The sequence below is a fragment of the Brassica oleracea genome, chromosome C3, assembly GCF_000695525.1.
Source record: "Brassica oleracea var. oleracea cultivar TO1000 chromosome C3, BOL, whole genome shotgun sequence".
Taxonomy (NCBI): domain Eukaryota; kingdom Viridiplantae; phylum Streptophyta; class Magnoliopsida; order Brassicales; family Brassicaceae; genus Brassica; species Brassica oleracea.
The window spans coordinates 2932775-2955085 of NC_027750.1; the positions used below are offsets into that span (position 1 = coordinate 2932775).

General features: G+C 37.0%; 5 protein-coding genes and 1 non-coding gene across 7 annotated transcripts; 3 read left to right on the forward strand and 3 right to left on the reverse strand.

Annotated features, from left to right (window-relative positions):
* Positions 1 to 808: 808 nt before the first annotated feature.
* Positions 809 to 880, forward strand: TRNAT-UGU. Its single transcript has one exon. It is a non-coding gene; the product is annotated as a tRNA-Thr (tRNA).
* Positions 881 to 4785: 3905 nt separating this feature from the next.
* On the forward strand, positions 4786 to 8782 carry LOC106328799. The gene is made up of 12 exons (XM_013767317.1): positions 4786 to 5287; positions 5402 to 5604; positions 5818 to 6015; positions 6102 to 6173; positions 6244 to 6339; positions 6427 to 6506; positions 6589 to 6664; positions 6740 to 6950; positions 7040 to 7239; positions 7315 to 7420; positions 7573 to 7662; positions 7941 to 8782. Exons 1-12 carry the CDS (start codon positions 4786 to 4788, stop codon positions 8678 to 8680), a joined length of 2574 nt encoding a protein of 857 aa, XP_013622771.1. The 3' UTR covers positions 8681 to 8782.
* Positions 8783 to 9634: 852 nt separating this feature from the next.
* Positions 9635 to 12841, forward strand: LOC106328908 (protein QUIRKY-like). The gene is made up of 2 exons (XM_013767451.1): positions 9635 to 9724; positions 10379 to 12841. The coding sequence occupies exon 2, from the start codon at positions 10456 to 10458 to the stop codon at positions 12763 to 12765; it is 2310 nt and encodes a 769-aa protein (XP_013622905.1). The 5' UTR covers positions 9635 to 9724; positions 10379 to 10455; the 3' UTR covers positions 12766 to 12841.
* Positions 12842 to 12899: 58 nt separating this feature from the next.
* Positions 12900 to 15638, reverse strand: LOC106328909 (cell differentiation protein RCD1 homolog). The gene is made up of 9 exons (XM_013767452.1): positions 15449 to 15638; positions 14822 to 14893; positions 14655 to 14744; positions 14509 to 14551; positions 14097 to 14203; positions 13761 to 13856; positions 13417 to 13607; positions 13256 to 13325; positions 12900 to 13117 (listed from the first exon to the last, which is right to left on the reverse strand). The coding sequence occupies exons 1-9, from the start codon at positions 15587 to 15589 to the stop codon at positions 13022 to 13024; spliced, it is 906 nt and encodes a 301-aa protein (XP_013622906.1). The 5' UTR covers positions 15590 to 15638; the 3' UTR covers positions 12900 to 13021.
* Positions 15639 to 16804: 1166 nt separating this feature from the next.
* Positions 16805 to 17815, reverse strand: LOC106334348 (CLAVATA3/ESR (CLE)-related protein 40-like). The gene is made up of 4 exons (XM_013772648.1): positions 17716 to 17815; positions 17584 to 17630; positions 17371 to 17421; positions 16805 to 16861 (listed from the first exon to the last, which is right to left on the reverse strand). Exons 1-4 carry the CDS (start codon positions 17813 to 17815, stop codon positions 16805 to 16807), a joined length of 255 nt encoding a protein of 84 aa, XP_013628102.1.
* Positions 17816 to 18249: 434 nt separating this feature from the next.
* Positions 18250 to 21603, reverse strand: LOC106328616 (protein EMSY-LIKE 3-like). 2 transcript variants are annotated; one of them, XM_013767095.1, is made up of 10 exons: positions 21289 to 21603; positions 20739 to 20801; positions 20317 to 20522; positions 20131 to 20240; positions 19844 to 20051; positions 19583 to 19747; positions 19410 to 19478; positions 18956 to 19180; positions 18807 to 18875; positions 18250 to 18713 (listed from the first exon to the last, which is right to left on the reverse strand). In XM_013767095.1, exons 2-10 carry the CDS (start codon positions 20764 to 20766, stop codon positions 18639 to 18641), a joined length of 1155 nt encoding a protein of 384 aa, XP_013622549.1. In that variant the 5' UTR covers positions 20767 to 20801; positions 21289 to 21603; the 3' UTR covers positions 18250 to 18638. The 2 variants fall into 2 exon arrangements, with proteins under 2 accessions (XP_013622549.1, XP_013622547.1); XM_013767093.1 differs by having other exon boundaries at positions 20739 to 20855; positions 21289 to 21602.
* Between the last annotated feature and the right edge of the window lie 708 nt (positions 21604 to 22311).

The following is a 22311-nucleotide window of genomic DNA, read 5'->3' on the forward strand; positions in this document are numbered from 1 at the left end:
ATATGTATTTGTCACACGTTCACATGCTGAAAATGAGAAAATGGTTCATATTTGTGTTAAAATGTCACATCGAAAATTCTAGTTTATTACATGGTTATTCACTTAATATTTTTCTCAATGTGGACATTCTACCAATTAACCCAAGATAGTTCTAACTTTACGGATATATAATTCTTTGTCAAGATAAAGTGTTTTAATAATTTCTGGAGTTGTCCAAACAGAAAAAAAAAAATTAAAGTTTTCTTGGTCATATCTATGCTCGTTTTAAGGGTTATCAGTATTGTAATGGGTTTGTTCGTAATCAAATTAATGGCTTGCCATTTGCAATATGTATATCTTTTATTTTGAATATCTCGTTCATGCTAAGCGTTTATCTTTGAATATTTGAAAAAACTTGAAAGGTTTTTTATTTTGCCAAAAAAAAAACTTGAAAGGTTGCCACTGTATTTTATCACCCTTAATATTCATTCAGTTTATATGTTTTTTCTTAAAACAAATTGACATCTATCTTTTCATGAGAAATTCTCATTTTTATAATCCGACTGTTCATGTGGCAAAGAATTATATATCCGTAAAGTTAGAACTATAATCTAACTTGTGTTAGGGTTTAAAAACCCATGTTTTATCATTTTATGCTAACACTAATTCACCTTAGCCAACTTCCAGAATATTCACAAATTTATATGTATATGGATATATTATATTATATTAATTTATTTATAATACGACTGGAAAGATACTCATAAAGGCCAACACTCTTAATGAATAAATTTGTATAAATATTTGTAACAAGCAAAGTTATCAAATGGCCCGTACAGCTCAGTGGTAGAGCGTCAGTCTTGTAAACTGAAGGTCCGTAGTTAGATCCTTCGTGTGGACACTTTTTAAAATGCGTAAATACTATTTTACGACTCTTGTTTGTCACAAAAACAGAGTACTGAACGCATAAGGATCCAGAAGCTTGAGCCATATTGTTCAAGAATAACTCGTTAATTTTGGGTAGAGCGCCAGTCTTGTAAACGTGTATGATGTATGATGTAATATGTATCATTTGCATACTCGAAAAAGCTAGAGACGTTGGGGTTGTTAACATTGACGTGTATATAATGCTCTTTTCTTGAAGCAACAAAAAACTAAACCGTCATCGGTGATTTACCTTAACTTTTAACCTTTGGCTTTCCCAACAAAGATTGACAACCTGATCCAATCACTGACGGCATCGAATACATTGAGCCCAGATGAAAATAACAAATATTGTTGGAATGTCCATAAGATTTCTCTTCTCAATTGACAAAATGACGAGTACATCTAACTAACCAGCCATCACTCTCCACAAGTACTACACAACAAGTCATTTCAGTGTATATCTTTTGGAGCATTTATTTATATCTAATACTCACGATTCTTTAGATCTACATACATGGAGTACATGACAATGCAAGTTTTATTCTTTTCAATAACATGCATTAACACAAACCACATGTCTTCTTCTCTTGAAACATATTTCAAAGTTGATTTGAGTAAAGATGCTTATGATTTATATTGGTAATTTTATCTTCACGTGTTTTTCTTCTTTTCAAAACGGGCTTCTTTGACATAGATTTGTTATTGTTTGCATGACATCCCGTTATATGTATCTCTCTCTAGGACTTGATAGAACGTCGGACACGTTACGCGTTGTAATCATCGAGGCAGCCTTCACAGGCCAGACTATGTATGTACAAGAGATATGTATTCCCTTTTTTATTTTTTAAAGAGATATGTATCCCTAAGAAGTAAAAAAAAATCATTTGCTACTTGCATATTAGTATATATTTTTTGATTTTAAAACAAGAAAAGCTTTAAGTCACACAACAAATAAAGTGTAGCAAAAAAAAATCGGCATCGTTGGGATCCATAGAATCGGTCGCTAAAAATTCTTCGGTTAAGTTAAAAAAGAAAGAGTTGATTACACAATAGGACACTTTTTCTTTTTCTGTTGCATTGAAAGACACTTTCCACATGTGAGACCTATTCTCGTGGGACCAACCTATTGTTTGGACAATAATATTCTGAAAGGGAAGAAGGGGCGGTGAGGAATAAGTTGTGTTTCAAGTGAGTTTTTTTTCTTCTTTTCTTTGATCAATCTTTGAGGCATTTAAGTTTGTAGGTTTATAAATAAAAATATATTATTTATTACATTAAATTATATTTTTTCCTTTATATTTCAACATCCACTTTCGATATATTTTAAAATATTTTAATTTTTATATAAAAATGTGTGGATGTGGACGATGGAAGTGTGGACGTAAAACATGTGGACATGGATGGAAAATATGCGAAAGAAAAAGACATGGACATGTTCTTGTGACTATGTGGATGGATGGTTGTGGACGGTTATTTGTGAACGAGTAGGCATAGACATAGATGATAGTGTGAACGCATAAGATGTAAACATGGATGAAAAATGTTAGAAAGAAAAATACATAAACTTGTTCATGTGGCTATGTGGGTGGATGTTTGCAGACGGCTAATGAAAATAATCAATAAAAAATCCAGTCAATCCTACAATTGTACGAGAGGTAAAGAGCTTCTATCATGCTCAACTTCATCAGAATCTAATCGGGAGCAGGAAGCTATTAAGTTTGACACATACCATCACCAGCAATTGTCAACAACATAGATAACTAAAGATAACCAAAGTCTAAAACTTTAGAGTAAATTCCTATTAACTATAGAAAACCAAAGTGTGAGACTTTGACTAAATTTTTTTCACAACTTGGAGATGTTATAAAATGCAGTGCAACAACATGAATTTTGGAAATGGCCATCAACTATAGATTACTAGTGTCCGGAGCTTTGACTAATAATATAACAACTTGGAGATGTTATAAAATGCAGAGTAACAACATGACATCTAGAAAAGTCTAGTAACTATGGATTACCAAAGTCTAAGACTTTACACCAGATAGTTCCTGATACAGAGCTCTATTATTTTGACCATGAAACCAATCACAAGAGCTCAATGTGATTTGATTTCTACATGAAGTACAAGTGACTTGCAAACATAGTAATAAAAAGGATGTTTTCAGATTATGATGTGTACTTCAAAATGTAAATTATAAACCCTAAAGAATCCAATTCGATCAGATCCAAATCAGAACTTACCTGCTGGTCGAAACAGATGCCGAGAACCTTCTTCTTCTTCATATCATCAAGCTTCTGACAAAGTGAGCAAGCTTGAAGATCCAAATCAGTGTCTGCGAAGACATCATGTGGGCTACCACTAATAACGAAACCACTTGTCGAGATCTTTTTCATCGGTCGATGACTCTGAAGCGATCCAATTGATGGCCGTCGTCGCCAAAGTGGAGACAAAGACATTGAAGTAGCTACCGTAAGCCACGAACCCGGAGTCGCAGTGGCGAGAAACAGGGCGAACCTCTTCTTCTTTTACTGCTCCACCATGTTTGAGCAGAGGACAATTGTGAACTCTCTCACTCTCTTAGCAAAGCTCTCATCACCTCAACATCAGAACTGATATAACCCTAATCTCGACGAGTGCTACACACCAGAAGAAACCCATTTTTATCTCCCATCCGATAACAACTTTGCTTCCCCAGCCTTCTCTTCCTTTCCTGTTTCTGATCTTTAGCTCTTAATATCCAAAATCAGATCTTTGTCGTTCCATTCTTCAGACAATTCTAGCTGAAATAAGTGAATTCTATTTCTGAGTTTTATTGAAAAACACCCTTTTTTAGCTCTTATTATCTGATTTGAGATTGTTTGAGAGAAGAGATAATAAAGACGGAGATGAGTTTGATTTCCAATCCAGAAAATATGATATATTTTATTTACATTTTGTTAAAACAAAAACATAAAAAGAGAATAAATATCTAGTTACTAACATGAAGGGTATAAGAGACAAAGCACATGTAAAATGTGTGTCGAAGTGCCTTCTAGTATAATTGTAAAGTGAAAATGCGTTCTTAGATGTAATTTTTTCAAAAAGAAAAATAACTTGTGGCAAAAAGAAAAAAAAAGAACCTATTACTGTTAGAAATGAGTCACGTGTCACCCTATTCCAGTTACTTAAATACTATTGGTATATAAATCCAGCTGTCAAACAAATTAGTATATTAATTCGTGAACCTAGTATGTTAGTTTTCTTCAAAATTAAACTGTGTTAAATAAGTTTGAATAATACATCTCTACAGAATATTAAAAAGCTTTAGAATCTTAGTTATTTTTTCAGACAGTTAAACACAACAAAAGCATACATTTTCAAGTCAACATTTATTAATAGTATACAGTTTTTAAAATATATTTATTAATTATATACAGTTTTGGACATGGTGTTCCTTTTGTTTAGTGGTCCATTATTCTTCAACATCTCGAGAAAAACCAGAAACATCCCACTGATCTCTCATCGAAACAGAAACATTTCTTCCCTTTTACAGAGTCAAAATACAAACACACAAGGCAACGTAAGCGACAAAGCATCCGTGACCTCCTCCTCGATTCCTTTTATTGTTTTTTTCGGAATTGTTATCCACATTACCCTCTTTTTTCTCCTTCACGTGATCATATTACATCTTTTGTTCTGCTTTCTTTTGTGGCAGACATTGCTTAAATCTTCAAAACTCTATTTGCTTTCTTACACTTTATATATATCCACTCTCATTACTCTCTTCTTCCAACTCTCTCTAACTGTTAATGTGTGTTTGAGTCTTTTCTTTCTCATTCTTGGAATCTGAATTTGTCATTCTTGGTTTTTGAGTTTGGTCTTTCTTTAAGACAAAAGAGATGAAGTCTAGTCTCATCATAACGATTGCTTTATTATTACTATACATAATCTCTGTTCTTTGTTTAGCAAAAGAGTGCACAAACACTCCTTCACAGCTCTCCTCACACACTTTCCGCAACGCGCTTCTCCAATCAAAGAACGAATCTCTAAAGACAGAGATGTTCTCTCATTACCATCTAACACCAACTGACGACACAGCTTGGTCTACTTTACTACCAAGAAAGATGTTGAGGGAAGAGGAAGATGAATACGGTTGGACTATGATGTACAGGAAAATCAAGAACTCGGATAACTTCCTCAAGGAAGTTTCTTTGCACGACGTTAGGCTGGACCCAAACACCTTCCACTGGGGAGCTCAGCAGACAAATCTCGAGTATCTGTTGATGTTGGATGTTGCTAGTTTGGCCTGGAGCTTCCGTAAAGCAGCTGGTCTTGACGCTCCAGGAAGTTACTATGGAGGATGGGAGAGACCAGATAGTGAACTCCGTGGCCATTTCGTCGGTATAGAGCTACCTCACTTCCTCAATTTAGATACAGTTTCTTTAGTACAAGTTGTTCCTAGTATGCAAGAAAATAAGTTTATAGATTTGATGTCTGATTTTTTTTGTTTTGAAGGTCACTATCTGAGTGCAACAGCTTACATGTGGGCAAGTACTCATAACAACACTCTCAAGGAGAAGATGTCAGCTCTTGTATCAGCTTTATCTACTTGCCAACAGAAACTTGGCACTGGTTATCTTTCTGCTTTCCCTTCCAGCTTTTTCGACCGGTTTGAAGCTATAACTCCTGTATGGGCTCCATACTACACCATTCACAAGGTGAATACTCATAACTTCTAATATAGATTGTAGATTAGACCAGAGGTCAATAGTTCAACTAGAAAGAACCCTTGGCCATTATGTCAGAGGTCTCCAGTTCGAGTGACTTATAGGACGAAACTAATATTACATGTTTATTCAAAAAGAAAAAAAATTGTAGATTAGTATGGTTTGTGTTTTATATTGAAAGGTTACAACTCTATGTCTTAATAGATTTTAGCTGGTCTAGTGGATCAATACAAGTTAGCTGGGAACACTCAAGCTCTGAAAATGGCAACATGGATGGGTGATTACTTCTATGGCCGTGTGCGTAATGTGATAAAGACTTACAGCGTTGAAAGACACTGGCAATCACTAAACGAGGAGACTGGTGGCATGAATGATGTTCTCTATCAGATATACAGCATCACTGTGAGTTCAAAAATCTTATAATACTCTTTAGATTTCTATGTGGCTTTGTGTTATGTTAATAACATAGTTTTTATTGGATCCTGCAGGGAGATTCCAAGTATTTGCTGCTAGCACATCTCTTTGACAAGCCTTGCTTTCTTGGAGTGCTTGCAGTTCAGGTAGTTTGTTTAACTTGATGGTTAGCTTGAATAAGTATGTGAATGGTAACATAACAGAGTTTCTTTTCAGGCTGATGATATAAGTGGATTCCACTCTAACACACATATTCCTATTGTGGTTGGATCTCAACTCCGGTATGAAATCACTGGTGATCCACTCCATAAGGTACTGAGGCATTATCAAGAAAAGTGTGAGACTTAATAAAGAAAACATTGTTTTTTTTTTAATTATTATTTAATCTGTATTTTTCAGGAAATCTCAATGTTTTTTATGGATATAGTCAATGCTTCTCACAGCTATGCAACTGGTGGAACATCAGTCAATGAGTTCTGGTACTACTACTAACATTACTTAACTTTAGAGTTTGGTTTGTTTTAATATGACCTTAACATGATCTTGAGATGTTGTTTCCAGGCAAGATCCAAAGAGAATGGCGACTACGTTGCAAACTGAAAATGAGGAGTCATGTACTACATATAACATGCTCAAGGTATGGTTTTGAAACATTCTTTTGTTTTTCTTCTCTTTTTATTTAGCTCAAGGTGGTAAGATATCAATTTTTCAGGTGTCTAGGAATCTGTTCAGGTGGACAAAAGAAGTTAGTTATGCAGACTATTATGAGCGTGCTTTGACAAACGGTGTGCTTGGGATTCAAAGAGGAACTGAGCCTGGACTGATGATATACATGCTCCCATTGGGTAAAGGTGTTTCTAAGGCTGTGACTTATCATGGTTGGGGTACACCTTATGATTCCTTCTGGTGTTGCTATGGCACTGGTAAAACTCTCTTTAACCATTGCTACATCGTTTTAGTTAGAAAAACAGATAAAACTTTGAGTGTTTTGTTTGTTTGTTTGTGTTTACAGGTATTGAATCTTTCTCAAAACTGGGAGACTCTATATATTTTCAAGAAGATGGAGAATCTCCAGCTCTATATGTCATACAGTATATATCAAGCTCACTTGATTGGAAGTCTACTGGTCTTACACTATCTCAGAGAGTTAAACCTGTTGTGTCATCGGATCCTTACATGCGTGTGACATTTACTTTCTCTTCTTCCAAAGGGGTAAGCTTCTGGCAGAAACTCAGATGCAACTGGTTCATGTGAATAGAGAGTCCGATGGATTTGATTTTCTTGCAGGGAATGGGGAAGGAGTCAACATTGAATCTAAGAATACCTATTTGGACTAACTCTGAAAGTGCTAAAGTATCTTTTAATGGACAACCTCTGAAAGTACCAGCTTCAGGTGATTTGAGCATTATGTATTTTTAACATATTTATCTATCATCAGAACCTAATAAAAGCTGAAACTGCTAGACTCCACTGTCCTTTATTTCTATTATAGTCTCTAGAAGGTGAAAATGAGAGATCACATTGGACCTGACTTTTGCTTTGCAGGTAACTTTCTATCAATCAAACAGAACTGGAAATCCGGAGATCAAGTAACCATGGAGCTACCGTTGAGTATCAGAACCGAAGCTATAAAAGGTGTAGTCACCATTCCTCCAACTTAAAATCAATTGGCGATAAATGGATTAGCTGAAATCCCTTATATATTACTAAGTCCCATTTTAAGTTTTCAATGTGTGATCTTTTCTCCAACATAAATCTTTTGAAATCACTGTCCTCACTCTGCCAAATTATAAGTGTATAAAAATAGGATACTAGATATACTGTATCATAGTGTATACAAATTTGTATACAACTCTGTTCTGACAACAGAAACTTATTTCACCATTTTTTCCTTTTTATGGTGACTACTTCAGATGATCGGCCTGAGTACTCATCACTTCAAGCCATACTATATGGCCCCTACTTGTTAGCTGGACTCACAAGCAGGGACTGGAGCATCACAACTCAACCTAAAGATGGGAAATGGATAAGCTCTATACCTGAAACTCACAACACTCACCTTGTCACGCTCTCGCAACAATCTGGTAACCTATCTTACGTGTTGTCAAATAACAACCAAACCATCACGATGGAAGTATCACCCGAACCAGGGACACAAGCCGCTGTTGCAGCAACTTTCAGGCTCGTGACCGCTGATTCTAAAGGGAAGGTTTCGATTCCAGAGGAACTAATTGGAAGTGTGGTTATGATAGAACCGTTTGATTTCCCTGGGATGCTTGTGGCGCAAGCAACTGACAGTTCCCTTGCGGTTCAAGATTCTTCTTCTACAGACCAAGAAGCCTCGAGCTTTCGGTTAGTAGATGGAGTTGATGGGAATCCAGGAAGCGTTTCTTTGAGGCTAGAGAGCAAGAAGGGTTGTTTTGTGTACAGTGATGAAACCCTAAAGGGGGGAATGAAACTGAGGCTTAAATGTGATTCGGATGTGGCTGATGACAAGTTTAAACAGGCGGCAAGCTTTAGGTTAAGGAAGGGAATGAGTCAATACAATCCGATGAGTTTCGTGATGAGTGGAACACAGAGGAACTTTGTGTTATCACCATTGTTCAGCTTAAGAGATGAAACATACAATGTCTACTTCAGTGTACAAACTTGAAGAAAAAAATATTCAACAAAAAGAAACTCCTTAAGTACATTGGGAGGAAAATAAGAAAAAGTCTTATCAAATAGCTATCAGGGTTGTGTTTAGCCTGTTAGACCATCTGCAACCGTGGATTCGGTAAAGAATCCTTAAAAATTCACTTTTTTTTTTTTTTTTTATTATTTATTTTTCAACAAAAAAAAAAGATAACCAATGGCAAATCGCTACTTAACAGCGGAACCCGCAAACAGTGACAATATTTCTCACGGATTGATCCTTATATAAGGATAAGAAGAGGCTAATCCTTAATATAGTGTGGAACCCATCAAATTTTTTATAATTTTTTACCTAGATTTTGGAGTTAAAAGGCTCCACTGCAGATTATGCAATTTGATCTACAAATGTATGTTGCAAGTTATTAATAAAAATAGATAAAAGGTTTTATAAATTGGCATGGTAATTTATTGCACATCTTATTGAATGTGAAACATTCTTACGAGAGCAGTGTAGGCTGCAGAAAGCATAGTCCCGTGCAATGAAATAAGCCGTAGACAAGAAAACAAACAAGTTCTCTACAACATTGATTCAACCAAGAGCTTTTGGTCTAGTGGTAATGGAATTCCAGCTGGAGTGCCTGCCCTGGGTTCGAGTCGCCTTGGCCACCTTCCCGCCTATAAACGTGCGTGTCCGGATGGAAGGCCTCGTGGGGATTAGTCTGGGCTTACCGCCTGGGAATCCCACGGCCATCAAAAAAAAAAAAATAGGAAAGGCGTGAAAATGGAAGTAGCAAATAGAAAATTAAGAAAAGTGAGAATGGTGAATAAAATAAAAGAAGAGGTCAAAAGGAGTAGGTCCACAAAAAGCAGCAAGATCTTAGCACTCACATGTCCCCATATATTCTATTTTTTTTACTGTACACTCTCTTCTTCATTCACTCTCACTCTGCTTCTCCATCTCAGTTTCAATATCTTCTATTTCTTCTAAACTTTCCATTCAAGAAGGGGAAATTATGCATTTCTGAATTAATCTCTACGTTTTTCATTAGATCCCTACCCTGAGGTACATTACCTTACCATGTCTACATTTTTTTAAGTTGGTTTTTGTTTGTAGATATTATATTATGTGTAGTTGTATTGCTGTTTTGTTCAGTTGCTCAAGTAATAGCGACAGTGAAGACTAAAGACATGAACACAAAAACATTTCTTGTGGGGTTTACCTATGTCCATTTCTTGTGGGGTTTACCTATGTCCCTCAAAAATTAATTTCTTTTTTTTTGGGTCACATAGTGAATCTTCATATTCACTCTCTTTTAAAAAAAAAAAACTTTCTAGCTTTGCTCGGATCAGATTAAGTGAAAGGAAACAAGGGTCGCTTTTTATGTTATTGAAGAAAAAGCTAAATACAATTTTTTGGGAATATTTATTTGTAGGGAAATGTGTGTCAACTTTTATTGGTCTTGGTAGCTGCTTATTTGGTGAGAAAACTTCAACAAGAGTCCATATAATTAACATATTCTGTTTCTACCTTACTTCATTTTCCATGAACTAATACTTATATTATTCTCAGTAGAGTGTAGATCTCAGACTCCTTTCTAATTAACCTTACCTTGATTCCAGAGATATTTTATGTTACTAATATGTTGTCGCCATATTTGTGAACTGTTAAAATCTCTCTGATCCATTGTTTTTGCCTTCTTATCTTTTGTTTAACCAGAAGGTTTTCTTAAAGATAACAGAACCAAGCAGCTTCCCACTGAAACTGCCTCTCATTAGTTTCAAGATTCAGACAAGATGGAGAAACCTGGGCAAAATATAGACTTTGCACTCAAGGAGACTTCACCAAAGATTGGCGCAGGAGCCGTGACAGGTGATAAACTCTCCTGCACTTATGATTTGGTTGAGCAGATGCATTACCTCTACGTCCGGGTCGTGAAGGCGAAAGAGCTATCAGGAAAAGACGTGACCGGAAGCTGCGACCCTTACGTTGAAGTGAAGCTAGGCAACTACAGAGGAATGACCAAGCATTTTGAGAAGAAGTCGAATCCAGAGTGGAGGCAAGTGTTTGCGTTTTCAAAAGAGAGGATCCAAGCATCAATCCTGGAGGTTATAGTGAAAGACAAAAACGTTATGTTGGATGATTTCATCGGCGGAATCATGTTTGATCTAAACGAGATTCCTAAGCGAGTTCCTCCCGATAGCCCGTTGGCTCCTCAGTGGTACCGCTTGGAGGATCGACATGGGCGTAAGGTTAAAGGAGAGCTTATGTTAGCTGTTTGGATGGGAACACAAGCTGATGAAGCTTTCTCTGACGCTTGGCACTCGGATGCAGCCACGGTTGGACCGGAAGGTGTGACGAATATCCGGTCCAAAGTTTATCTTTCACCAAAGCTTTGGTATGTGAGAGTCAATGTCATCGAGGCTCAAGATTTGATACCTCATGATAAAACTAAGTTCCCTGAGGTTTACGTGAAGGCTATGCTGGGGAACCAGACTCTAAGAACTCGGGTTTCTCAGAACAAAACATTGAATCCTATGTGGAATGAAGATCTGATGTTCGTTGTTGCTGAGCCTTTTGAAGAGCCGTTGATTCTCGCTGTCGAAAACAGAGTTGCACCTAATAATGATGAAACGTTGGGACGGTGTGCGATCCCGTTGCAGAGTGTCCAGAGGAGGTTAGACCACAGGCCGCTTCACTCGAGGTGGTTCAACCTAGAGAAACATATAATGGTGGACGGAGAAAAGAAAGAGATCAAATTCGCTAGCAGGATTCATCTAAGAATCTTTCTTGAAGGAGGATACCATGTTCTTGACGAATCGACTCACTACAGCAGCGACTTGAGACCAACGGCGAAACAGCTGTGGAAACCGAGCATTGGACTGCTTGAAGTAGGGATCATCAGCGCTCACGGACTGATGCCGATGAAGACTAAAGACGGTAAGGGGACAACAGATGCGTACTGTGTGGCTAAGTACGGGCAAAAATGGATCAGAACAAGAACTATTGTCGATAGTTTGATGCCTAAATGGAACGAGCAGTACACGTGGGAAGTGTTTGATACCTGCACTGTCATAACTTTTGGAGCATTCGACAACGGACACATACCAGGAGGAAGCGGAAAAGATACGAGAATCGGGAAAGTGAGGATCCGTCTCTCGACGCTTGAATCTGACCGCATCTACACACATTCATATCCACTCCTCGTTTTTCATCCTTCAGGGATCAAGAAAACTGGCGAAATACAGTTAGCCGTGCGGTTCACTTGCTTATCTGTCATCAACATGCTTCATATGTATTCTCAGCCGCTGCTACCCAAGATGCATTACATTCACCCGTTATCAGTTCTTCAGCTGGACAGCCTGAGATACCAGGCGATGAACATCGTCTCGGCGAGGCTGAACAGAGCAGAGCCGCCGCTTCGCAAGGAGGTTGTGGAGTACATGCTCGACGTGGACTCGCATATGTGGAGCATGAGGAGGAGTAAAGCTAACTTCTTCAGGATCATGAATGTTCTGAGCGGTCTCGTAGCTGTGACGAAATGGTTTGATCAGATCTGCCACTGGAGAAACCCAATAACCACAGTTCTCATTCATGTTCTTTTCGTAATCTTGGTTCTCTACCCGGAACTCATCCTCCCGACAGTGTTCTTGTACCTTTTCTTGATCGGGATATGGAACTTCCGGTGGAGACCGAGGCACCCTCCACACATGGACACACGGTTGTCTCACGCAGACGCTGTCCACCCCGACGAGCTAGATGAAGAGTTTGACACTTTCCCGACTTCCAGATCCCCTGCGATAGTACGGATGCGGTATGACCGGCTCAGGAGCATAGGAGGACGTGTTCAGACGGTGATAGGCGATCTAGCTACACAGGGAGAGCGGTTTTTATCGCTGCTGAGCTGGCGAGACCCGAGAGCAACCACGTTGTTTCTATTCTTCTGTCTCATAGCTGCTGTTGTGTTGTATGTTACACCGTTTCAGGTTGTGGCACTACTTACTGGGATCTATCTGCTGAGGCATCCAAGGTTCAGACACAAGCTCCCCTCTGTGCCGCTCAATCTCTTCAGGAGGCTACCTGCAAGATCTGACAGTCTAATATAGACTTCATATTATCTACATCTGCTTTCACAAAACTGTTTGTTAACATTTTCATAAACTTGGGTGGTTTAATGCTTTGATTCAGTTTTTTTTTTATTTGATTTTTTAAGATATCAACTGCAAATTACATATCCAAAAATCCTCAAAATCTTTGGTTATGTGTTGCTTTTCTTCATTTGTAAATTCTGATTCCGCCTAACTTTTTGTCCAATGAGTAAAAGTTTTTGCGCAGAATATAAACTCGGGGGTTCCATTTACTTCACACACGCATTTGCTCGAACCCTCGAGGTGCTGGATGGCCAACTCTAATGTTGTGGATCAGCTGCTGCAGCCATTGCCTTGCAGATGGATCATCCTGTAAAAAGAAGTAAGAAGATTAGCTATAACAGCCATGTCCCAATTTTACCAAAAGAACTGAGACAAGATAACAACTAAACTGATAGATAATAAATTGTTATTGGTTAATATGCTATCAAAGAGACATAAAACTTACACAGAGACAGCTGCTGAATGAGGGATCCCTTAGAAGATCTGGGAGGCAGTTTCTGAGTGCTTCGCAGGCCCTGAATTTAATCAATAATTGTATCGTGTAAGCAAGCACTAGTGTGTATATATTATGTTTTGAATGAAGGAAAGTAGGGATAGATATTGGACTTTTGGTTGTCTGTCAAGCGGAGATAACAGCGTATGATGTGCTTTAACAGTCTAGGAGAAGGTCCTTCTGCAAGTGAAGTAACCATATTCCCCAATACTCGACCCAGAGCAAAGAACCTCTCCGCTGTGGTGCACATGTACTCAAGCCCGACATCGTCCAGCAAAACTTTCTGAACAATGAAGGTAGCAACCTGACATAACGGGCTCAAACCAAATCAATCAGAATCAATGGTTATACAAGTTATTTGTATAAAGCAACGATTATGGTAACTGAAACGAAACTTGATAAACATGTGTCAAGCATGTGAATATAAAGATAAACATCCAAGAGTAGACAAACTTACAGTCTTCGATAACTCGCTGCCCATTTCCATTGTCCGGAGGCACAATGGGACAATTTCAGTCTTAAGAAGGAACTTGATTACTTCTGTATCATCAACCTACAAAACCGAATGAACAAAGTTGCAACACCAATATCACAAAAAATACAATGATTAGGTGATGTCTTATTAACAGTATTCACTAAAAGGTCTTCACATGTTAAAATGGTTGTTTCTCAAACTGACAAAAAAAATATATTTACCAGGACAATGTGGTTTACGTAGTTAAACAGTTGCAGGCAAGCAGAAGGAGGGTTCCTGCCTTATGAGAATGAACACAGTTTTTATAACTAGACATACCTTGACAAGTGCGCCAATAACTCCCAAGCTAGTCAGCCTCAGGTATTCAAAGGGTTTTGACTTGCTTGATGTGTTCAAGAAAGCGTACAGGTACAGTGGCATCTGAGCTGTAATTTGAAAAGCAATGGCCTTAAGCATATTTTAACCAAAAAAATCCTATCTAAAATTGTGTTCAATTAAAAAGAGACCGACAAGGTGGCCATTAAAACCAGTTTTGGTAGGAAAATTTCATCATCAGCTAATGTAATCTAAACATGTAGATCAGTAACAGAGAAACACCGGAAACGTTTTTAAATGAATTGGAAAATTTGGCGAGTTGAAACACAGGCTTCCAACAAAACAATAAATCTACATATAGTCATACACACCGAGCAGGAAAATATTGTAATTATTTGCGGGGATAGGATTGTACCGTTAAGGAACAACATTCTCGTTTCGGGATGAGAAGCAACACACTGGATGTCAAAAAAAGAAGTGTGGAATCAATAGAAATTAGATTCATCTAAATTACATGTCATTTCCCAAAACAAAGAGAAAGAGAGCAAGATTTTAACGCACCTGGAGAAGCGCAAGGGCATTGCAGACCCTGTTTGATTGAGCAGAAGTCATATTCGGAGGAGTCAAGAGACGGTAAACTGAGGTGATCTCCTGAAACAGTTGAAAATGAATACATAGAAATGAATCAAGACCCCTGAAGATAGAGGAGACTGTGCCCAATAAAGTACCTGTGTAAGAGCAGCAATGGTTCCAAAAGAATGCCACAGAAGCGGAGCCAGATCTTGAAAGATTTCTCTCCTCTAAAAAAATTGAAAGAAAAGCCCAAAAAAATAAATAAACAGGAGGTCGCATATGTTATATATGTTACTGGTAAACATGAATTTCAATGAAAAGAACATATAGATCAATATACGAAAATTAATATTTATAAGTTCAGCAAACATCAAAACCATTAAACTTCTTATAATCGTATCAGAGTCTCGACGATTATCATATAAATCGTTCACCGCACAAAAGAACATATACATCATCTGCCTAATTAATGAGTTAGGCAAACATCAAAACCATTAAACTTTTCATAATCGTATTAGAGCCTCGACGATTAGCCTAAAAATCTCAAAGCACGTCTTACACAACTCGATTGCGAAAACGAAAAACCTAACGACGATTAAACTTCATAACAAAGCGAGTCCAATTGCATTAGAGTCTCGACGATTATCCCCTACAAATCTGAAAGCACGTCCTACCTTCACCGCCACAATTCGATTACGAAAACGAAAAACCTAAACGACGATCAAGCTTCCTAACACACAGCAAGCAAGTCCAAATTACGTAGAGAGAAACAACGAAACGACCTTGGAGAGCTCGAGGAGAGCATTCTCCCTGAGGTTGGGATCGCAGATGTCGAGCACCAGCTGCTCCGCCGTCAAAAGCCTGCGATTGTTGCTGGAAGAAGAAGCTCCGGGGGAAGCGAGTGTAGGAGGAAGATTGGCCATAGCTTTCACCGTCTCCACGCGCCGCAACAGAATCGCTTACTGAATATGATAGCGGAGGGGGAACCCTTGTTTATATAGTAGGCCCGGGCGTGTTTGTCACGTGCCTCGCTTGGTCCGTTACGGCTTGTGTTATTTATTTGTTTATTTTTATTTTTATTTGCCGTTACGGCTTTGTTTAAATCTAAACGTTCCCCCGTTTTAAGGATATGTATATTGTGTAGAGAAATATATATGTGATCTTTAGCTTATATATCATTCACATGGAAAACACAATCTTAAAATATTTAGTATAAGCAAAAGGAAAAAGATTTGGAATACTTAAGGGTATAATATGTTTTTGTGTTCCCGCGTTAAATAGACTATTTTAACACTTTTAATTTAAATTGTCAAATAGATTCAGCAAAATATTTTTTTCTTTTACTTTTTTTTTACCAGAATGTCAATATAAATTCTTTGTCAAAAAAATCAATAAAATTTAACTTTATTTACCAAGTCCAAATAAATTACACTTTAAAAATAAGTTACACTATTTAAAACTATGTTACAAATTTTATTTAATCACATTCAATTTTATTATCTAGTTTATATATCATATTATATATATGTTTTGTGGACCTATTATATATTTATCATAAATCGCATTTAAATAAAAGATAGAGTTCTAATTAATGTTTTCAAAATTCGTGATTTACACTCAGATTTAGGATTCTGGTTTTGGCTCGTGAAAATAACCATCGAAGGTTTAGTTGTATTAGGTGTTAATAATTTTTGACCAATATATTAGGTAAGCAATTTTTTTGAAAATTGACCAGAATTTTAGGTACAATGTGTTTTAAGATTTCATAAGGACTTCCTACCACAAATCTTATCTTCTTGTATTCCACCTTAGATAAGAGGATAATAGCCTAATTATGGCTTTTAATTTATAGTTTAAAATACAAATTAAGGTTGTTTAAATTAAAATCAGATCTCATAGATATGGTTGTCATTTTCAGATGACAATATTTCTCAGCATCCACAAATATTTCGCCTACATATTTCTCAGAAGATGACAAAATGATTGGTACGATTCTTGATCAATTGAAATGTTATACACTAACGAAGTTCATCATTTAAAAACCTGAAATTAATTTAAGACTCGGACGAAAAAGTGAACGTAGAAGTGTTACAAACTACTAAGAATTATGTGAAACAGAAGATGTAGAAGCAATTAATCTACGGAGAAGTAAATGGAATGCGTTTATGATGAAGAGGGTCAGATCCAGGGCCGGCCTTGAGGGGGAGCCACTCAAGCCAAGGATTAGGGCATTCAAAATTAGTGGGGCATATTTAAAAAAAAAAAAATTATTAGTATATACATAAAAGAAAAATCTGTAGATTATTTTGTTAAAATATTATCTATTGGGCATATTTAGTTATAATAAGATTTGTCAAACTTTTAAATATATTAGTAAATTTATATTTTAGATAATAGTTAAAACCTTAATTCTAAAATAGAAACATAACAATTGAGACTGCTATGGTCGAAAAACTTGATTATAAGAGTTTAATGGATGATTTTGCAGGGAAAAATGCAAGAAGATCTATATTTCAGCAATAAGTGTTTTTATATCAATGTTTTTTATGAACATATTATGAAATTTGATTTTTTTTAATGAAAATTTAAGTTATTTTTTATACTGTTTTGTGATCTTGATAAAACATGTACGAGGGCATAGTTTTAAATTTTGATCGGGGCAATATAAAAGGTTGGTCCGGCACTGGTCAGATCCAGTAGGAACTTGTCTTTCTTCAACTTCATTAGCTGATCCAACAACACCAATCTCATTCTCCTGTCGTCCAAAATTTAATTAAATGATATTTATTTTGTCATCAAACTAAAACGAATACAAAGCTAGCTAAGCTAATGTTCATTCAGCTCAAAAGGTCGCTTAATAATCATTATGTTTTTCTACACGAAGAATATGATATAATTGGACATAAAGCATTAATACCTTCTTCATGGCTTTCATATCTTCTCTTTCTCCTAGCCAAAAGAACGCTAGAAAAACAAAAGATGAGTCGTCATATATATAGGAAGAACCAAGGATCGAGAAAACATTATATATCGATCGAGAGCGGCTTACATTTTGTAGAAGAAGAGTGAGCAAGTGAGCATGGAGAAAGAACGATGGAGAAGAAGATGATTGTGATGAGAACGCCTCCTTTGTATCTCATCGCCGCCATTTTCAAAAATGACAAACTCTCTTGTGGAAGCAAAAGAGTGACGAGCTTCGCGTCAAGAGTTGTCGTGTAATAAGGTAGATGTAGAGCAGATGGGTAAATCCGTCATTTTCGTTATTCTTATAGGATGACGGGTGAGCTTTTAACCTGTACGGACACTGATTACCGTTTGCAGGCTGGACCGAGTCGGACAAATATCATTCTCGTACAAATGTCGTGGAGCTATAATCTGACGCCACCTCGCTGCTTATTTGGCACTAAGTGTAGCCTTTTTCTTCTTTAATTAAATAAAAGAACGCAAAAAGAGTTCGAGTCTAGTGGGCCTTCGTTAGAGCCCTATATGGGCCCATATTTAAACCTCGTTTATAATTCAAAACTAATAATTATCCGAAAAACCTTCAGGAATCGCAACCTCACACCTCAAAGAGGAGCTCAAGTAACCGAAGCTAAAGCTAATTAAATCTCACCGCCGTGAAGAACGGACGGCTAACGTTTGGTGAATACATTGGTTTGAGCATATAACGTTTGCTACCTCTCTCATCCTTGTAACAATGAGTTTTACAAGTCTATGCAACATTCTACATTTATATGAAGTCTTGGTGAATTTTACAATGCTCAAGACCTAATTTGCAGATCCAGTTACTGGAGTTATGTGGCACACAGAGGTCACTACAAATCATCTTCCTAAACAAAATACAGTTTGCTTTTTAACCATACAAGTTTCCAAAATCTCCCTCATCGATTCACATTGCCACCACCATCTACACCTTTTGGCCAGACTTCATCTGCGTTAGTAGTGAACCTGAGAAGATTATAAGGCCCTGACTCAAATATTACCGCTTTCTCCGTCTGACATTTCTTCAAGCTTTGCAATTGCATCCACAAGAGCTTGCTCATGATCCTAACATTTCCAAGTAAAAACTATAGTCAGCTTCTCTTTTTGTGTAGTCAAAGACCAAAACTCAACAACACATTCATGAACAATGGTTCTTACTCTTAGCACTCTCTTTGCTTTCTCTACCTCTGCTGGGTTGGGGTTAACTGATCCAAAAACTTTTTCTATCTGTAACAAATATTATATAAAAATCAATACTTAGATGTGAACCTTCGTTCTCTAATAATCCAAAAAACTTGGATGAATACCTCTTTTATTAGTGTATCAGTGTGGAGTATTTCGATATCGCCTAAAGCTTTCTTCCCAATGCCATTCTGTGCCTTGTGCGGCTGTATCTTCATGTTTCCCCTACCTCTGCCTGTAGGACCACCACGAGGCATGGCCTTTGCACTTCCACGGCCTTGCCCAGGATGTCCTCCTTTACGAGAAACCCCAGAATCCTCACCTTCCCATCTGATATCTCCCGGAGATATCTATACAAAGAGCAATCAGAATTGAGACTGAGCTCTTTGAGAAAATATAGAATTTAGCACTAATGATACAATTATATTATTAATCAAATGAAGCAGTTCAATCATTATTCATTGACTATACTGAGTGGCAGTGAACAAAGTAAAAAAACTAATCAATCTCTTATTACTGATAGTGTAATAACTGACAAGCCTTTTCATTGACGAGTATTGCTGTAATAATAGTTATTACCTCTTTAAGATTTACCCATTCCCAAGTTTCATTCGGAGTGCTAATGTCATACACTAAAGCATGCCGCCCCTTTATCAATTGTTGAACAAAGGAAAAAAAATAAAATATCAGAAAGTGGAGATTTGGCACTAAAAACATTAAACATATATATATAGGAATGAAAGATAAGATACCTCAATGGGGTTGTAGTTGGTAATAACGGCTTCATAGAAATGGTTGTCCTCAGGCCACTTTGTCCATACCTTCTTTCCAATCAACGGGTCATATGATCCTTCTTCACCTGGTTCATTGGTCAATGCACCTCCCTGGGGCCTCCCAGCAATGCCTGTAGCTGGGAACTGCATTGCCTTATCATTTGTTAGTCAATTAAAAATTTGAGAACAAGAGTCATCATAGTAACAATAGTTAGAGAGTCAAGAAGCACTGTGACTTACAGTCTTTGGCTTCTTGGTCTTTGGACCTGGTGGAGGAGGACCTCCCCTTCTTAGTGCAGAAGAAGATGGTTGCATTGATGGGTGCAGAGCAGGAGATGGAGGGCCCATTGATTGTGATGTCTTTTGCTTCTTACGTGATCCTGAAACAGCTGGACTCGGAGCATTATCATGAACCATCTGAGGAACACTGTTACCCTTTCTCCATTCCCTGACATGATTTTAAATTAAACATCATTAGCTCCAAAAATTTGCTGTCGATTACTAGAAGAAAAACATCAAAAACAGACCTTATTCGCCTGATCATTTCATCAGCGTTAACCCTTGATAAGAGCTCTCTGTGTTCCTCATCAGACACCCGGAGTTCTTTTCTGAGCTCAGTGATCAAACTTTCTTTCTCCTGAATAATTTTTTTATAGATGGTTAAGTTACATAAGCATGGAGTTAGTAATGAAGGAGAGAAGAAAGATAAATACCCAAGTGATAGCATCAGACTGGGCTTTAAATGCACGGAGTATTGAGCTATAGGCTTCTTGCTCGATGAGATGAATTTGAGTTTCCATGTCACTGTGCACTCTTGATAAAGGAGCAGAGTTGAGAACCGAAGGCCTGCCGTTACCAGCAGGTCTCCCGCTTCTTTGATATCTACTTTGATGTGATGGAGGTAGGTCATCATCAGTACCTGAGTACCAAAAGAAAAAACAACATATCACCCAAAACATAGTAGATCAGTTTGTAAATCCAAATAATAATAAACTTTGAGAATGAACTATTCTAACCAATGGAACATAATTACAATAAAAAGAACATCACATTGATGAGAACACAAACTAACACCAGCTTAGTTAAGAAACGGCTAGTCTAGAGAGAACATTCTTTGAAAGAAGACAAGACTCACCACTACTATCAGAAGGTCGGTAATCCATTTGTTGTTATTTCCCGGTGATGCTTCACAGGGAACCTAAAGAATCAAAACGTGGTATGAGAACCTGGTCTAGTTGCACCAAAGCACGACCTGCAAAACCAAGAAAAAAACAAAAAAAAAAATTAACTGATGAAAGAAGCTAAAACACTCGCTCTTCAACAAAACAAAACAAAAAACTTCACATTTTTAGATCAAAGCTGAGAATCCACAGTGTACGAAGAGTACTAACTTTCGTTGACAAAAGTCAACTACCAAACCTACACAAAAACTCAGTAGTGACAACACTCATAGAACAAACAATGTCACAGTTCTTCAACTCTAGCTCAGTAACCAAACATGACGAGATTCCAACTTCAGAAACTTTGTTACAAGCAAAATCCTAATCATGAAAGGAATCCACTTTTAGCTAAATTTCTGGAAAAAAAAATCTCCAATTCAAAAACTACACTTTCCTAAACCCTAATCGCGACGGAACAAATCTCAAATTGCACATTTATAGAATACAACATCAAAAAGCAAATACCTTTTTCGTGGGCGCTCTTTATATCTTCTCTCGAAAACTTGGCATCAACCAAAACTTTTCATAACTCTCGAAAGATCATAGATTTGATCGAAACATCACAAGATCGACTCAAGTAAGAAACTTTCCCACCGCCCAATTCAATTTCGGAAAACGTTAGATCTCCAGGAAGCTAATACTACGCAGCGGAATTGAGAATCACTGAACAAACCGTGAACAATTTTCCGAGAAATCTATGAGCCGCGGACGTGAAGCCGATCCCTAATTTTTTCCCCAGGTGATAGGTTGGTTTGAGTTACGCAAAACGACGGCAAAATTTGTCGGTTTTTGGTTTCACTTCTATCTCTTTCGGTTCTGTCTTAAAACCCGGTTTAAAAATAATTCAATATTATTTCTGTTTTATTTACCAACAAAAAAGACAACAAACGACAAAAAAAAAAGTTGAAGAAATACATTGATTATAATTTGAAAACTACACCATTGTTTAAGTTTTTGGAAAAATACACTTATGTATATAAAAATTTACCAAATTGTCCAATCTTAATATTTATCAATTCCTAATTTATTTTATATTTTAAGTAGCAGTTTTACAAAAAAAAAAAAATTCTTTAAAAAATCTTTAGAGTATCTAGACAATATCTTTTGAATATATCTTAAACTTTTTATTGTTTGGAAAAAATAAAAATAAGAACTCAAGATGACGTCTTGTCTCATTCTCAGTATCCTCCCTTTCTGATTTTTTTTTCTTTTTCTAGTTTCACAGATTCTTTGTCTTATCTCATTAAGAGGTTTGTTGATTCATGAATCAGATTTTTGTTTCTAATTCTCCTACTATTTTACTTTGACAATAGTTCTATTTTTGAGGTGTGATTTGGCTGAGTTCTGGAGATGGATGTTCTACGCCTTTGAAGAACTCCAATTCTGTTCAAGTTCGTAAGTGTCATGAAACTGCATAGCACAAAATCTGTAAACGCTCGTTCTGGTTCCAAACTCATATCTGATTGATACCAACTGACTTAAACTCTA

Bases quoted from the DNA above. Each gene is read 5' to 3' on its own strand.
- LOC106328616 (XM_013767095.1), bottom strand. From the start codon at position 20,766: ATGGATTACCGACCTTCTGATAGTAGTG. The intron at 20,523-20,738 runs GTGAGTCTTGTC...TTTGGTACTCAG, and splicing joins CCGACCTTCTGATAGTAGTG to GTACTGATGATGACCTACCT. The intron at 19,479-19,582 runs GTATCTTATCTT...CAATTGATAAAG, and splicing joins CCAACTACAACCCCATTGAG to GGGCGGCATGCTTTAGTGTA.
- LOC106328909 (XM_013767452.1), bottom strand. From the start codon at position 15,589: ATGGCCAATCTTCCTCCTACACTCGCTTCCCCCGGAGCTTCTTCTTCC. The intron at 14,204-14,508 runs GTACAATCCTAT...TTCAAATTACAG, and splicing joins GAGAATGTTGTTCCTTAACG to CTCAGATGCCACTGTACCTG. The intron at 13,326-13,416 runs GTCCAATATCTA...GATTAAATTCAG, and splicing joins CGCTTGACAGACAACCAAAA to GGCCTGCGAAGCACTCAGAA.
- LOC106334348 (XM_013772648.1), bottom strand. From the start codon at position 17,815: ATGGCGGCGATGAGATACAAAGGAGGCGTTCTCATCACAATCATCTTC. The intron at 17,631-17,715 runs GTAAGCCGCTCT...TTGTTTTTCTAG, and splicing joins TCACTCTTCTTCTACAAAAT to CGTTCTTTTGGCTAGGAGAA. The intron at 16,862-17,370 runs GTTCCTACTGGA...CTCCCCCTCAAG, and splicing joins ATGAAGTTGAAGAAAGACAA to GCCGGCCCTGGATCTGACCC.
- LOC106328908 (XM_013767451.1), top strand. From the start codon at position 10,456: ATGGAGAAACCTGGGCAAAATATAGACTTTGCACTCAAGGAGACTTCA.
- LOC106328799 (XM_013767317.1), top strand. From the start codon at position 4,786: ATGAAGTCTAGTCTCATCATAACGATTGCTTTATTATTACTATACATA. The intron at 6,174-6,243 runs GTAGTTTGTTTA...GTTTCTTTTCAG, and splicing joins TTGGAGTGCTTGCAGTTCAG to GCTGATGATATAAGTGGATT. The intron at 7,421-7,572 runs GTGATTTGAGCA...TTTGCTTTGCAG, and splicing joins TCTGAAAGTACCAGCTTCAG to GTAACTTTCTATCAATCAAA.